Source organism: Thalassophryne amazonica, chromosome 1, assembly GCF_902500255.1.
Source record: "Thalassophryne amazonica chromosome 1, fThaAma1.1, whole genome shotgun sequence".
NCBI classification, from domain to species: Eukaryota; Metazoa; Chordata; class Actinopteri; order Batrachoidiformes; family Batrachoididae; genus Thalassophryne; species Thalassophryne amazonica.
The window spans coordinates 117,107,626-117,125,096 of NC_047103.1; the positions used below are offsets into that span (position 1 = coordinate 117,107,626).

Below are 17,471 nucleotides of genomic sequence, written 5' to 3' on the forward strand. Positions count from 1 at the left end.
AAAGGAGATTTTTTAATGAAAGACGTGCGGGCGGATTGCAGCGTCGGCTCGCAGCCGCCGCGACGCTCCGCCACAGGAAAAACACCTCTGTTGGAAGCCTTGAGGACAAGTTGGAACATCTCCAGCTGATAAACAATTTCTCATATACTCACTCCACTGAAAGCCATCAAAAGCCGCCTGGATTTTACAAATGGTTATCAACACAGAGGTTTTTCCTGTGCCGCCGCGCCGCGTCGGCTGCGTCCCGACGCGCGGACCCGTCCGCACGTCTTTCATTAAAAAAATCTCCTTTAACAGTGGAATATCCGGATAAAATGCTGAAACTGACTTCTTCTGAAACGTCTCTGTCTCTCACGACGTCCTGGATCAATAGAGCCTGAAATGTGGAGGTTTTAAGCTTGAAACAGGCTGATGACGCTGCCTGAGAGCGCTGAGCGACGTCTCGCACCGTGAAAAGTCCTTAAAGCGACAGAATCACCTCAAAATCTCTCATCAGCTGTTAAAGTTTTCACTGAAAACCAGCTTAATTTTTCGAACCATGTCCACTTCGATGTGTCTCACAGGTTTAGAAAAAATTTTGATCAAACAAAGCGCCAGTCTCTCAGCAACTTCTCAGACAAAGGAATTCCGACGAGGGGCTGGACGACTCCTCCCACAAGGAGTGCTCACAGGCGAATGACGTCACCGACAGGCATGGAAAAACTCACATGCGCACGAGGGTTCAAGCATGTCTGACGTAAAAACATATGAATGAAATCCATATAGTTTTTGAAAAAAATAAAAAGGACCTATACTTTACGGACAGCCCTCGTATATATATATATATCTGACCCTGAAACACTACCTCCCCTGGAGTGACACCGTAGGTGGCAGACCCTGATGATGGAGCTTGTGCTCAGACGGCTGGTGCTTTGAGTGTGAACAGTAACAACAGGTGGTGTACTAACACTGGCGGTGGTAATGATGGGTTTAGCATGTTTCCTCTCAATGGACCCTTCCCGTATAGACTCAGAGCCTTCTGAATCTCTGTTTAGATCATTGAGGTCAAACGACTGCTTCAAACTCCCACCTCCCACTCCACCACCACCCCAGAGCCGGTGCCATGATCCAGGGATTGCCACCTCCAAGACCCACTTCCATCTGTGGATGGAGCTTGAATGACTGGTTTGTTGTTCTCAGGGTGAGCTTCGACTCTGACAATTGCTCCAGTACTCCCTGAAATACTGCCTGTGTTGCTGCCTAGTGAGCTGGGGCCTGTGGTGCTGCTGGGATCTTGGTCACTTAGCATTTTGTAACGAATAGAGCCCTGGCAGCTCCCAACGGTGTTAGAGCCTATGCTGCTCTCATCTAGGCTCTTGGAATGGCTCTGAAGTAGGCCCTGCTGTTTGGACATAGCAACAACCTGCATGATCCGTGGCTGGGTGTTCTGCCCGCTGTCAGTAGTTCTGGAAGCTGCAGTCTTCTCTGCCGCTGTCTGCCAATTTGCCTGAACTGTGCTGTTAACTGTTGGCATCCTCTCATTTTCTCCTCCTCCCACTGTTCTCAGAGAGGTGCTGTAATTCTCATTTGATTCCTCTGGTATGTGGACTAACTGTGAGGAGCCTGGTCTAGACTGCATGGGAATCCTGGCTCCTCCAGTAATGCCGCTGCAGTTACTGGGCAGGGTGGTGCTAGAGCCTGTGGCCAGTTTCCCTATGTATGCTTGGTTGCTGCTATCATAGCCTCTGTCCAGGCCCATAGCTGATGGGTCAGAGTTCGATTGAAGTTCCATGCTGCCGTGATGGTGGGGGTTTATAGAGGGTTGGGTGGATGCGGAATCTACAGAGGAAGAAAAGGAGTCGGGGACCCTTAAGGCGCATTTGTGGTTGTTATTCTTACTTTCCATTGAGAAAGAAGTTGTTTTGAGCGGCTGGAATCCATGGAGGCATGATGCAGTGTGGCAGCATGATGTCTAGCTACTTCCTCATAAGCAGCCATGGCTTGGGAGGTGTGGATTCGGGGGAGGGTGTGACTAAAGGTCAGTATGGCATCTTTGCTGGGGAGGCTGCTGGGAGTTATCAATTCCATATCTGCACCAGAATGCTTTAGATTGTCATCAGGCCTCTGTTGTTGAGGGCCACGGTGGAGCAGACCCTCAGAATAGGAGGTGGGGATGCCTTGCTCACCAGCCATCATGGCCTTCATCTGCAAGTGATGGAGAACAGCCTCCTGGCTAATATGAGGTAAAGAGCAGGGTGCCCGATGGAGCTGGGGAGTGGGTTGTTTGTTGGCGTCCTCACTAGGCTGAAAATTTCCAACTGCATAGAGACCCTGAGAAGACAGGAAACATAAACCATTACAAATTCTGGTCTGGAAACATACCTTGGTGCTGTCTGTTACTCCAATGCCCACACAACAGAACCTCCCTGGGTCCTTGTTGGTAATCTTCCAGGCAGACAACTGGCCCATCTTCACCAATCTATCTGCCACTCCCTGCCACAGCCTGTGATACATTGGCATGCCCTTGTGCCTTTTACAACTGATGGATCCTCAGCAAGGAGGCACTTGCATGCTGGATTACGCAAAGAGAAGCATGCCACATGACCATAATGTCATAGCTGATGTTCCGTCAAGATGCACGTGTTACACTTCATCTGAGTCTCCCTATGTAGCAAATGTTTTGACAAAGTTATTCCAGTGGTACCCAAAGGTCCTGCAGAGAGACCAGTATCAAGACATGCAGTCTCTTTAGGCCTCTGGTTAGCATCCATGTCTAAAAACCACATAGTAACACTGGAGGCACCAGGACCCCATTCTCTAGCAAAGGTTTGCTAAGTGTCAATGTGTTTGACGTTGTCAAGCACCTCTATCTAGGGGCCTAGTACCAAAGACATCTACATAGGTCACTGGTTAATGTCAAATTTTCACCACCATTTTTTTTCCACAATCATAGTCACAAAAGTCAGTAACTTCTTTAGTCTTGTCATGGGTAACGTGGTTGCTTCCATCATGAGTCTTATTCTTGGATAGGCAGTCAGTTTCTGAGAAATGCCTGCTACAGATACATTTACCACTATGTTTTAATGACTGACATCAAGGAAGTCAAACAGACATTTTGTGACTTGGAAATGTTCCTTTATCAATCCCTTGACTTGTCTTAAAAAAGTGAATCATTAGAAGTGAGAGAACGAAGCAACTGAGGCAGGGGAAGGGCTTGAGAGGCAAAAAGAACATTTTGAAATTTCTATCTTGAAATTGTTACATTTGGTGCACTTTCATACACAAAATTATACATATTGAAAAGCACATGTAGAGTACTGTCTGAACAGACTGGTTCTACAATATCTTTTCAAAATAGCAATTTTGTGTTTTGAAGACCAATCTGAGTGCAATGTGTGGACTGTTTTAATCCTCAGTGCTGATGGAATCTAAAAAAGCTATTTATAGGTGCATCTCAAAAATTAAAAGATCAAAATAAACTGTCAGTTATTTCACAAATTAAAAATTGTATATACAACCCTGGCAAAAATTATGGAATCACCAGCCTCTGAGGATGTTCATTCAGTTGTTTAATTTTGTAGAAAAAAAGCAGATCACAGACATGACACAAAACTAAAGTCATTTCAAATGGCAACTTTCTGGCTTTAAGAAACACTATAAGAAATCAAGAAAAAAAAGATTGTGGCAGTCAGTAACGGTTACTTTTTTAGACCAAGCAGAGGAAAAAAATATGGAATCATTCAATTCTGAGGAAAAAATTATGGAATCACCCTGTAAATTTTCATCCCCCAAACTAACACCTGCATCAAATCAGATCTACTTGTTGACACTGACCCTATGCCATGACATTGACCCTATGTGTCTTTTTACAAGGAATGTTTTCGCAGTTTTTGCTCTATGGCAAGATGCATTATCATCTTGAAACATCCCCAAACATCCTTTCAATTGTCCAAAATATCAACGTAAACTTGTGCATTTATTGATGATGTAATGACAGCCATCTCCCCAGTGCCTTTACCTTACATGCAGCCCCATATCATCAATGACTGTGGAAATTTACATGTTCTCTTCAGGCAGTCATCATTAGAAATCTCATTGGAACGGCACCAAACAAAAGTTCCAGCATCATCACCTTGCCCAATGCAGATTCGAGATTCATCACTGAATATGACTTTCATCCAGTCATCCACAGTCCACGAATGCTTTTCCTTAGCCCATTGTAACCTTGTTTTTTCTGTTTAGGTGTTAATGATGGCTTTCGTTTAGCTTTTCTGTATGTAAATCACATTTCCTTTAGGCGGTTTCTTACAGTTCGGTCACAGACGTTGACTCCAGTTTCCTCCCATTCGTTCCTCATTTGTTTTGTTGTGCATTTTTCGATTTTTGAGACATATTGCTTTAAGTTTTCTGTCTTGACGCTTTGATGTCTTCCTTGGTCTACCAGTATGTTTGCCTTTAACAACCTTCCCATGTTGTTTGTATTTGGTCCAGAGTTTAGACACAGCTGACTGTGAATAACCAACATCTTTTGCAACACTGCATGATGATTTACTCTCTTTTAAGAGTTTGATAATCCTCTCCTTTGTTTCAATTGACATCTCTCGTGTTGGAGCCATGATTCATGTCAGTCCACTTGGTGCAACAGCTCTCCAAGGTGTGTTCACTTTTTAGATGCAGACTAACGAGCAGATCTGATATGATGCAGGTGTTAGTTTTGGGGATGAAAATTTACAGGGTGATTCCATAATTTTTTCCTCAGAATTGAGTGATTCCATATTTTTTTCCTCTGCTTGGTCTAAAAAAGTAACCGTTACTGACTGCCACAATCTTTTTTCTTGATTTCTTATAGTGTTTCTTAAAGCCAGAAAGTTGCCATTTGAAATGACTTTAGTTTTGTGTCATGTCTGTGATCTGCTTTTTTTCTACAAAATTAAACAACAGAATGAACATCCTCAGAGGCTGGTGATTCCATAATTTTTGCAGGGGTTGTATTCTTGACAACATATTTCAATCATTTTACTTTAATCTTGATAATTACAGCCTATGGCTCAAAAAATAAACAAACAGAAAATGGATATCCCTAATTATTATCCTTACTGAGGCGTTGCTGGGCTGGTAGCATAGATTTACATCTATGCTACCTGTCTACACCTGCCCACTGTGCATAAACTGATGACGTCATAGTGCGCAGCACAAGAACTGTCCGCAGACGATAACATGAAAAGGTGAGAAGTGTGTGTTGGTCCCAATATGGATATTACAGATGATTTTCTCATGGATAGTAGACAATGAACAGCAGCCAAGCAGCCAGCTTGATGAGGGACGCCCTCGCGAATTCGTAGAGCAGCGCATTACCAGCCAACACGACCAAAAGTTAAAGTGAGCCAACTTTTTATGTATGCGTTTGCTGGGTGTCGTGCGTTTTGAAATGACATTAAATATTTTTAATGTGATTCCACGTGTTGTGTATCTCAGTAAGTGATAATAATACAATAACATGCCGTTGTCGTGCAGTATGCATTTTCAGAGGCCCGACGTCCATGCCTAGTCACCCAAATGACAGATATTCACCCGGGTGAAAGCATGTTATTGTATTAATACTGGGATATTTCATGAGATCACAAGCTAAAAAGGCCCGACAAACAGAAATGTGGAACTTCTAAAGTATACTCACTGATGCACTAATTAGCTGCGGCTCCTTTTGCAGGAATTATCACATCAATGCAGCATGGCATGAAGAAGATCAGCCTATGGGACTGCTGAGGTGTTATGGAAGCCCCAGGTGGCTTTGAGTGTGGCCTTCAGCTCATCTACTGATGGATGTCTCTCATTTTTCTCTTGACAACACCCCAAAGATTCTCTATGGGGTACTGTCAATGAGATTAATCAAGTATAACACTACAATGGTCAGCAAACCAGTTACTAGTAATTAGGATGTTGACCCCTGGGGAACCACGGGTTCTAGATGTGGTCATTTGTACTATATACAGAAGACAGCTGGAGTTTGTGGAAAATCTGTTTACAGTTATGCTACATTTTTTGACAATAGAGCTCTGGCAAAGAGTCAGAGCTCTATTGAGCCGAGTATTCCTTTAACTTTAACTAGTAATGACTTCATGACTTTCTTTGCTAATAAAATCTTAACTATTAGAGAAAAAATTACTCATAACCATCCCAAAAGACGTATCGTTATCTTTGGCTGCTTTCAGTGATGCCGGTATTGGTTAGGACTCTTTCTCTCCGATTGTTCTGTCTGAGTTATTTTCATTAGTTACTTCATCCAAACCATCAACATGTCTATTAGACCCCATTCCTACCAGGCTGCTCAAGGAAGCCCTACCATATTTAATGCTTCGATCGTAATATGATCAATCTATCTTTATAGTTGGCTATGTACCACAGGCTTTTAAGGTGGCAGTAATTAAACCATTACTTAAAAAGCCATCACTTGACCCAGCTATCTAAGCTAAGTATAGGCCAATCTCCAACCCTTCCTTTTCTCTCAAAATTCTTGAAAGGGTAGTTGTAAACAGCTAACTGATCATCTGCAGAGGAATGGTCTATTTGAAGAGTTTCAGTCAGGTTTTAGAATTCATCATAGTACAGAAACAGCATTAGTGAAGGTTACAAATGATCTTCTTATGGCCTCAGACAGTGGACTCATCTCTGTGCTTGTTCCTGTTAGACCTCAGTGCTGCTTTTGATACTGTTGACCATAAAATTTTATTACAGAGATTAGAGCATGCCATAGGTATTAAAGGCACTGTGCTGCGGTGGTTTGAATCATATTTATCTAATAGATTACAATTTGTTCATGTAAATGGGGAATCTTCTTCACAGACTAAGGTTAATTATGGAGTTCCACAAGGTTCTGTGCTAGGACCAATTTTATTCACTTTATACATGTTTCCCTTAGGCAGTATTATTAGATGGCATTGCTTAAATTTTCATTGTTACGCAGATGATACCCAGCTTTATCTATCCATGAAGCCAGAGGACACACACCAATTAGCTAAACTGCAGGATTGTCTTACAGACATAAAGACATGGATGACCTCTAATTTCCTGCTTTTAAACTCAGATAAAACTGAAGTTATTGTACTTGGCCCCACAAATCTTAGAAACATGGTGTCTAACCAGATCCTTACTCTGGATGGCATTACCCTGACCTCTAGTAATACTGTGAGAAATCTTGGAGTCATTTTTGATCAGGATATGTCATTCAATGCGCATATTAAACAAATATGTAGGACTGCTTTTTGCATTTGCGCAATATCTCTAAAATTAGAAAGGTCTTGTCTCAGAGTGATGCTGAAAAACTAATTCATGCATTTATTCCTCTAGGCTGGACTATTGTAATTCATTATTATCAGGTTGTCCTAAAAGTTCCCTGAAAAGCCTTCAGTTAATTCAAAATGCTGCAGCTAGAGTGCTGGCAGGGACCTAGAAGGAGAGAGCATATCTCACCCATATTGGCCTCTCTTCATTGGCTTCCTGTTAATTCTAGAATAGAATTTAAAATTCTTCTTCTTACTTATAAGGTTTTGAATAATCAGGTCCCATCTATCTTAGGGACCTCATAGTACCATATCACCCCAATAGAGCACTTCGCTCTCAGACTACAGGCTTACTTGTAGTTCCTAGGGTTTGTAAGAGTAGAATGGGAGGCAGAGCCTTCAGCTTTCAGGCTCCTCTCCTGTGGAACCAGCTCCCAATTCAGATCAGGGAGACAGACACCCTCTCTACTTTTAAGATGAGGCTTAAAACTTTCCTTTTTGCTAAAGCTTATCGTTAGGACTGGATCAGGTGACCCTGAACCATCCCTTAGTTATGCTGCTATAGACTTAGACTGCTGGGGGGTTCCCATGATGCACTGAGTGTTTCTTTCTCTTTTTGCTCTGTATGCACCACTCTGCATTTAATCATTAGTGATTGATCTCTGCTCCCCTCCACAGCATGTCTTTTTCCTGGTTCTCTCCCTCAGCCCCAACCAGTCCCAGCAGAAGACTGCCACTCCCTGAGCCTGGTTCTGCTGGAGGTTTCTTCCTGTTAAAAGGGAGTTTTTCCTTCCCACTGTTGCCAAGTGCTTGCTCACAGGGGGTCGTTTTGACCGTTGGGGTTTTTCCGTAATATTGTATGGCTTTGCCTTACAATATAAAGCGCCTTGGGGCAACTGTTTGTTGTGATTTGGCGCTATATAAATAAAATTGATTTGATTAGATTTTTTTAAAAATGTGATTGCTCTAAAAGTATGCGATGTCCACATGCTACGTTTAAGAATAGCATCATGTAGCAGCAGTGGTGGGCACAGATAACCAAAAAATTAACTTCGATAACAGATAATCAGATAATGAAAGTTATCTTTGGTAAGATAAACCACCCAAAAATGTATCAGAAGTTACAGATAACGATAAATTCCAGTATTGTTTCTAGTATATTGCAACTACTTAAACAAACTGAATTGAGTTTAAACACCACAATCGCTTGGGAAACATCAAAGCGACAGCAGACCAAACAATGAACCCACACTTCTATGTTTGAACATCCTGTCTCCGCTGGAATTTCTTATTTACTACCCAGCTTATAGTGCAGAGCCACATGAGAACAGTCATCAAGGCCAACTCTCTACCAATCACAATGCTCGGTCAGGCGGAGGTCTTGGAAAATAAAGTCATACTGACTTCTGGTTGGTGTATAAATAAAATGAATACTGATAGAATAACTCCATTAATGTCCATTCTGCCGTTTGTATGAAGTTAAAATATAACATATTCTTTTTAATGTTGAATAATGCACTAATTCTGAGGGTTTCTAACAAACACAGACAGATCGCAAAGGATTCTGGGTAAAATATACCTCTGCTAAACACTGATTGGTCAGTCATTCACTATGTAAACCAACACGTTAATGTGACGTGTGTCATGTGTTGGTGTTTACAGATGTGCTTTTGTAAAATATTCCATTTTTTATGTGTAAAAACAGGCATTTTTACGGAGTCCTGCAAGTGTCATCACAACATGTTTTGCATGTGAGAGAATGTGAGAATGTTCAGATGATTTTTTTATCATGTGAGAATTTTTGGAACGAGTTTCAGGTTAATCGCGCGTCCTGCATCGTGTATTGTACATCCGGTGTACATGGAGTAACAAGCTACATTTAACATCTCATGACCACCTCCTGATTGCTGATCGTATGGTCGAATGAAAATCAAACCTGTTTGATATTATTCTGGTTGGCCGTCGTGAGGGTTTCCTGCTGCTGAGGGGCAACAAGCGTACAACCGCTTGCACTGTGCATGTGCAAACCCCGCAGAGCTGTCTTGTAATGTTTTTTTTTTGTTGTTTTGTTTTTAAACTTTGATGTCTCCCATCGAGAGTTTTTGTAAATTAAGTTTGAAAAACTTAACTTGTGATTAAAAATATACAGTGTCTGTGCATCTTCAGGACGAATACTGCCATGAACTGCCATGAACACTACTGGCCAGTAGATGGCAGTAGAGGCCTTGAAATCTTTCCAAAACAAATTCCAGATAATCCATGTCTGCTGCGACATTTAAGATGCGTGGAATTTAACAAACGCAAATACAATAACGTCTATACACCCAGAGAATATATTCACGAGAGTTTAGGCACTAGAGTTTAATGCTGTTGTCCGTGGAGCCTGAACAGTGTGTCTGAAATGCATTTGTCCTGTCGTGAACGTACTAATCCTACCCACAATGCAATGCTCGCACAGCATGTCCACACTAAACCTTAAAAATTAGCACATTACTTTAAAACTAAAACATATATCTGTTATTTTCACTTTATAAAACTTCAGACATTACAGTAATTTTAAATAACTTGTCCAAAATTAGTTTGGTTAAAATTTGAACCATAAGTTTAAAAATGTATGCCTCTGGATGACTTGGGTGATATTGCCAGCATATCATTATGGTGTTAAAGGAAATTATTTTTTTTTCTTTTTTTCTTAAAAACAAGTTTTTTTTTTTGTCTGCGGAGGTTAGTGTTCTTCATAGAAGCAGCTGTTTTCTGTTTGCAGAGGATGAAACCATACATGTGTTAGAAAACTTTTATCAGGTAGGTGCTCCACTAATTTTCAATTTTATAAATGTTGGCTGTTGTTCAGGTTGGTTACTACGTTATCGGTCTAAAAGTTATGGGCAAAAGTTCATCGGAACATCATTAGTCCGATAATGGTTTTTAAAGTTATTTAAAAAAAAATCTGATAATGAAAAGTTATCTTCAATAACTTATCTGTTATTGGATTATCTGAACTGTGCCCACCACTGTGTAGCAGCCATACAGCATCACCGTAGCAACCAACCAGTCCCGCTTTACGACAACTGTGGTAACAGCCACATTTTGACTGAGGCATTTTTTTGTTTTTCTGGACACTGATTTGTATCCGTTATACAGAATAGTGTACACAGATTTATAAAACTTGCACGATGTCATAAAAAATACAATTTTAAAAACTCAGTGACGATCACGATTACAGAGTACAACACTAACCCCACCCCACCTCCTTTTTTTTCCCTCTCTGGTGTCAGATATTACTCTTACAACAATTTTCTGAAGGAATATGCAGAGAATTTATTCAGTGTTTGAAACTCATGTGATGAGCCCGTAGCAAGGGGATTATTCCTATGCTGTCTGAGAAACTGTTTGTAGACTTCAGATGTGTCTCAGTGGTGATTGCTGAGGCAGCTGCAGGTAATCAAGTACTATCTGCTCTGTACTAATGCCTGCAGTGAGTCAAGGGTGCATGACACTCAGAAAAACGATGAAAGAAAATACCATGACTCCTGGTGAATACGAGAACCAGACACATTTATATTTACTGAACAGAGTGAAAGCTGTTACGAGGAATGGGTAATGAAACCAGGTATTACACAGACCCCACGGCGAAATCATTAATGACCAAACTATAGATAAGCTCTGATGTTAACAGGACTACTTTTGGTACTGGGAGGTGAGGTCTAGTGGTGAAAGTGTTGGGCTTGAGACCAGAGAAGCCTCAGTTCAAATCCCCAGCCTGACCAGAAAATCACCAAGGTCCTTCATCCCCTAGTTGTTCCCGGGTGTGTAGTGAGCTCCTTATAGGGCAGCACCCTCACATCGGGGTGAATGTGAGGCATTATTGTAAAGCGCTTTGAGCATCTGATGCAGATGGAAAAGCGCTATATAAATGCAGTCCTTTTACCATTTACTAGAGAAATCAAGAAAATAAATGCATGCAGAGCGAGCAGTGTGAGCGGACAGTTGGCATCTGAGCAGACGGCCATACCGTTGTACAGCTTGGAGGGTTATGAATTCAATCATCTGAATAGACGAAATAGAGGAGGAGGAGTGGCTTTGTATGTTGACAAAAGGCTTAACTACAAAATTAAAGCTCAAATGACTATGGCTGTGGAAAATCTTTTGGAATCCATCACAATTGAAATAGGTATGGAAAAAGGTAAAAATATAATTATTATCTGCATATATAGAGCTCCGGGATCTAAAACTGAAGAGTTTCAAAATTGGACAGAAAAGTTGTTTTCACAGATATGTAATAAGAGAGTATTTGTCTGTGGAGATATAAACATTGATCTCTTAACCCCGTATCAGCATAAAGTAACATGAGGATTTCGTTAACACTATGTACAGTCTAAATCTATATCCAAAATTACTAGGCCTTCAAGAATAACTTCACATTCAGCTGCTCTCATTGATAATATACTTACAAATGATAGATACCAAAACATTAAATGGCTTATTAATAAATTATATTATTGACCATTTACCAATTTTTATAGTAACTGATCTGAAGTTCAATAAAAAAAATGTACTGCGAGAGCACAATATTGTAAGCGCTTGCAATCTGAAGTTATCACTGCCTTAAAAAATGATTTACTTTTACAGGATTGAAATCCTATTTACGAGAAGCAAGATGCGAATTTAGCATATTCTGAATTTGAAAACATATTTCTCAATATATACACAACAAATATTGTCCATTTATACAGTATAATAAAATAATAAGTACACACACACACACTGCATTCAGATAAAAAATACCGAGATTTGTGAGATGTGAAACATCTGTAGTTTTTTCTTGGGAACAAGTGTTTAAGGTTTTTCTTTTTTGTTTGTTTTTTGTGGCACTGATCCTTACCAAGTAGACAGCGACAGCTCCTCCAATCAGAAAGCCCAAGTAAACATCAACGGCATGGTTCTTGTACTGAATAATCCTGGTCAGACCACAAATGATGGCAGAGATGATGAAGGAGAAGACCAGCAGAGGCTTGAGCAGCTTGGACGAGTCTGTCAGAGTGCTGTTGAAGTACATCTGTGGATACAACACAGTTCCACACCGTCAATAGTCAAAACTATATTTTCACAAGTAAGGGCTTTGGAAAAACATCATCAAAGAAACAGAAGTTAAGTTGAAAAAAAAAAGGCATGTAGAAAATGTAGAATGTAGAAATAAAAAGAATATCCAGAATGGATGGCCGGCCGTGACAGCTCAAATAATCAGACTTTAGATCAATGCAAAACAGACAAGCATCTTTAACCCTCTGGAGTCTTGGGAATTTTTGCGCATTTTTGACTACTTTTGGTTTTACCTTCATAATTTACCTTAAAAAAACTGTTTACCTGGCCTTGTCTGGTGTGATTTCTTTTCAGCACAACCTCACCTTTGTGGCTTTACAGTATTTCTCTCATTCTGATATACTGCATTAAAACAGTGACCCTAAATTCACCCCATAACCTAAAATTCAAATCAGAAAAAAACTTTTTTTTTGCTGTGAAAACCAGAAATATTTTAACAAACCATTTTATAACTTAGAATGCAAATATAAATAGCAAATTGAATTGTCTGTGTGGCCTCAAACCATTACTCACCGAAACATAGACAGCTGCGAAAGATGCTAAAGTAGCGTGCTGTGATGGGAAGGATTTTCTGTAAGAGAGAGAAGAGAGAGATGATGAGTACATGTATGGAGGAGAAGTGGGGAAAGGTACATCATTCAGACAGACAGTCACATCTAAAATACAATCATTCAACCCTCAGTTCACACGCACATGGACAACCACCTGTAAGTCGCTCTCCTTTTACAACACAAGATTTCCTGGAATATTTTGAGAAAAAAATAGAAGACATTAGGTTAAACATATCCCAGCATGCCTTAACCCAGAATTAGAGAGTATGTCTCTCGGCATGCTGACAAAACTCGTGCTGGAAATTATAATCTTTCTTTAACTTCTGGATCTGTTTCTAAAGTTTCAAATCTGCAGTGATTAAACCATTACTTAAGAAACCGAATCTTGACACTAGTGTATTGAAAAACTATCGGCCAATATCATTTTGCTCTAAAATTCTGGAAAAAAATGGTTTCATGGCAGCTCGTGGACTATCTCACTGAGCCATTGCAGTCTGCTTTTGGAAAATATCATTCCACAGAGACAGCTCTCACTAAAGTGGTGAATGATATTCTGCTTGCAATAGATTCAGACACCACTATGGTTCATGTGCTGCTAGATCTCAGTGCTGCATTTGATACCGTAGATCATCATACAGTATCAGTATACAGTAACACTAACTCTAACCTTAGTGACATGAAATTTGAGGTTCCACAGGGGTCTGTCTTAGGCCCCCTGCTTTTCTCCCTTTATATAGCACCCCTTGGGCACAAATTGTGGCACTTTGGGATTACTTTTCACTGCTATGCTGATGATACTCAGTTATACATGCCGGTTATAACTGCTGGTAATCTTATCTATATAAAATCCTTAGAAGATTGCCTTGCATCAGTGAGAAGCTGGATGTCTAGAAACTTCCTACTTTTAAACTCTGTTAAAACTGAAATGATGGTTCTTGGTCCAGTGAGACATCGGCATCAATTTGATCAGTTAACGCTTAGCCTAGGCTCGTGTGTCATACATCGCACTGACAAAGTGAGGAACTTTGGGGTAATTTTTGATCCTACATTGTCCTTTGACCTCCACATTAGAAATATTATGAGGACTGCTTTCTTCCACCTGCGAAATATAGCGAAGATTCATCCCATCCTGTCTATGGCGATGCTGAGACCCTGATCCATGCCTTATCTCTTCTCAGTTGGACTACTGCAATGTTTTATTTTCTGGTTTACCACAGTCCAGCATTAGGGCTCTCCAACTGGCTAAAAACTGCTGCAGCTAGATTTTTCACACGAAGCAGAAAGTTCAACCACATTACACCCATTTTGGCATCCCTTCACTGGCTTCCTGTCCAAGTAAGATCAGATTTTAAAGTTCTGCTACTAGTCTATAAAATTCTTCACGGAGTGGCACCTCCCTACCTAGCTGACCTAATTAATTGCCCGTGCAGTCGCAGAGGCAAAAACTCGGGTCTGGGAGGAGTTCGGGGAGGCCATGGAGGAGGACTATCAGTCGGCCTCGAAGAGTTTCTGGCAAACCGTCCGACGCCTCAGGTGGCAGAAGCAGCTCTCCACCCGCACTGTTGACCCTGACTGGGGATGTTGTCAGGCGGTGGAAAGAATACTTCGAGGATCTCCTCAATCCCATCGTCACGTCTTCCGAAGAGGAAGGAGAGACTGGGGACTCAGAGGTGGACTCGTCCATTACCCAGGCCGAAGTCACCGAGGTGGTTAGAAAGCTCCTCGGTGGCAAGGCTCCTGGGGTGGATGAAATCCGTCCTAAGTACCTTAAGTCTCTGGATGTTGTGGGACTGTCTTGGCTGACACACCTCTGCAGCATCGCATGACGATCGGGGACAGTGCCTCTGGATTGGCAGACCGGGGTGGTGGTCCCTCTGTTTAAGAAGGGGGACCGGAGGGTGTGTTCCAACTACAAGGGGAATCACATTCCTCAGCCTCCCCGGTAAGGTCTATTCCAGAGTACTGGAGATGAGAATTCGACCGATGGTCGAACCTCGGATTCAGGAGAAGCAGTGTGGTTTTCGTCCTGGTCATGGCACACTGGACCAGCTCTACACGCTCCATCGGGTGCTCGGGGTTCGTGGGAGTTCGCCCAACCAGTCCACATGTGTTTTGTGGATCTGGAGAAGGCGTTCGACCGTGTCCCTCGGGGCACCCTGTGGGGGGTGCTTCGGGAGTACGGGGTCCGGGGTCCTTTGCTAAGGGCCCTCCGGTCCCTGTATGACCGCAGCAGGAGCTTGGTTCGCATTGCCGGTAGTAAGTCAAACCTGTTTCCAGTGCACGTTGGCCTCCGCCAGGGCTGCCCTTTGTCACCGGTTCTGTTCATTATTTTTATGGACAGAATTTCTAGGCACAGCCAGGGTGTAGAAGAGGGGTCTGGTTTGGGAACCACAGAATCTCGTCTCTGCTGTTTGCGGATGATGTGATTCTGTTGGCTTCGTCAAATCAGGACCTTCAGCGTGCACTGGGGCGGTTTGCAGCCGAGTGTGAAGCGTCCGGGAAGATCAGCACCTCCAAATCTGAGGCCATGGTTCTCGACCGGAAAAAAGGTGCTTTACCCTCTTCAGGTCGGTGGAGTGTCCTTGCCTCAATGGAGGAGTTTAAGTATCTCGGGGTCTTTGTTCACGAGTGAGGGACGGGATGGAGCGTGAGATCGATAGATGGATACGGCTGCAGCGTCTGCAGTGATGCGGTCACTGTATCGGAACCGTCGTGGTGAAGAGAGAGCTGAGTAGGGGGGCAAAGCTCTCGCTTTACCGACTCGATCTACGTTCCAATCCTCACTTATGGTCATGAGATTTGGCTCATGACCGAAAGAACGAGATCGCGAGTACAGTGGCCGAGATGAGTTTCCTCCGCAGGGTGGTAATGGAGCGTGTTTATTCATTAAAATGAAAATAAATTAATTTCATGAAATAAATTCCAGGCCAACTTAACATCAACAAGGACGGACATTCACTTCCACTCAACATTTAACAGATCCTGCAAAAAAGCCTGCCCTTGAAAATGTTTAAAATCTCTCTTCATTCAAATTTGTGGTTTGGCTTTAGAAAGCTTGGCATTTTCTGATCATTGCAACTGGTCACTCAGATCGTTCCCCCAAAACACCACACTCGTATATTTATGAGGGGCATTTGTTACGTAGTAGATGAAGAAGCGATGATCAAGAGTGATCTTAACGTTAGGCCAAATTGGGAAATCTATTAATGATTTAAATTTAATAAGTCATAGATAGATTTTAACTTATCAGAAAGCTGATGATAATCAATCAAGCTTTATGTCCTCCACCAGCACAAACTCACCAGAGCTTAACCCTGAGACCACAATCATTTAAAGAACTTAGGGCATCACTGCAGGATGAGAGAGGCCTGTAACAGCCATAACGTGAGGGACTGTCCCTGTTGAAACTCAAGTTTCAATGCCAAAAAGTCAAACTCTACTGATAGATACAGTGTGAGAGGAGGGTCGCCCTGAAACCTATTTCTAATGTTAATAGCCTACACCTCCACTTTCCGGGATGATCACAACGGGAAACATTTGTAACCCACTTATGGCATATCATGATCTGAGATTAGACTACTCAACCAAGTCTCAGATAATTAAGAATATCAGGTTCCGTTGCCTGTACCCAGATTTTTACTAAGTCAATTTTAGAGAGTATGCTCTGGACATTTAAATGTAAAACACTAAGGCCTGATCTAAATCTAAAATTATCAGGGGCGTCAATATTCTTCAAGCAGGGACCAGGGTTAGGCTGTAACATTCCAGATAATAAAGCAAAAGAAGATAAACATTTCCATTTACATCAAAAATTGACCCCTTTGTGAACAAATCAGAAGTTTCAGGGGCATCATGTACCAAAGCGTTGCATATACACAAAAACCTGGCACATGCCATCTCCATGTCCACGTTAAGATGTATCAAAAGTGACTTGAGCGTGGAATGTGCGGTGCATCAAGAAAAATCCTGGCTGGTGTATGCATGTTTCTACAGCTATTGTGCCATCTTCGACATGTACAAGTCACGCAGGGAACCGTTATAGTAGTGAAACAAGAAATCATCGGAGTGATGTGCACACCAGAAACACACTTGATGAACATTTAACACACCCACGGTTTGTAATTACATGGATGGGTATAAAAGCATATGCAAAGTGGGTGCGGTAAAATGGCACTAACAGTGGCTGCATGAGCGTTGTTAGAGGAGCTCGCAAAGTGGTGCAATCTCAAACTGAGCGTGTACTCAGGGAATACGAGGATTTACTTCCAAATGAGGATATTGGCTCTGAAACAATTTCAATGACCAAGGTCACTGTGACTGGAGTTGCGCACAGGTACATATCCAACATTACAGCGCATTTTGGAAGGAGAGGTCGGTTTCGTGAATGGAATTCGAGCAAACTGATCTTCACACATTTTGCTATAAAGGTGCCATACATGATGAATTTGTATCTGTGAATAGGAACATTTTCATTCATCAATGTTCAAATCATATGTGGGGCGCAAATGTGCATCAGGCAGCTGGCACGGCGAGTCATGGGGGGTCTGCTTTGTTAAAAAAGTTT

At 41.8% G+C, this 17,471-nt stretch overlaps 1 protein-coding gene across 1 annotated transcript in view; it reads right to left on the reverse strand.

Annotated features, from left to right (window-relative positions):
• Nucleotides 1–936: 936 nt before the first annotated feature.
• Nucleotides 937–17,471, reverse strand: part of LOC117513461 (phospholipid phosphatase-related protein type 4-like) — a 155,574-nt gene continuing 139,039 nt past the window's right edge. Inside the window, 4 exon segments of the mRNA XM_034173645.1 lie at nt 937–1,878; nt 1,881–2,310; nt 12,139–12,312; nt 12,870–12,927. Coding sequence (XP_034029536.1) covers nt 1,058–1,878; nt 1,881–2,310; nt 12,139–12,312; nt 12,870–12,927 — 1,483 coding nt within the window. The 3' untranslated portion in view covers nt 937–1,057.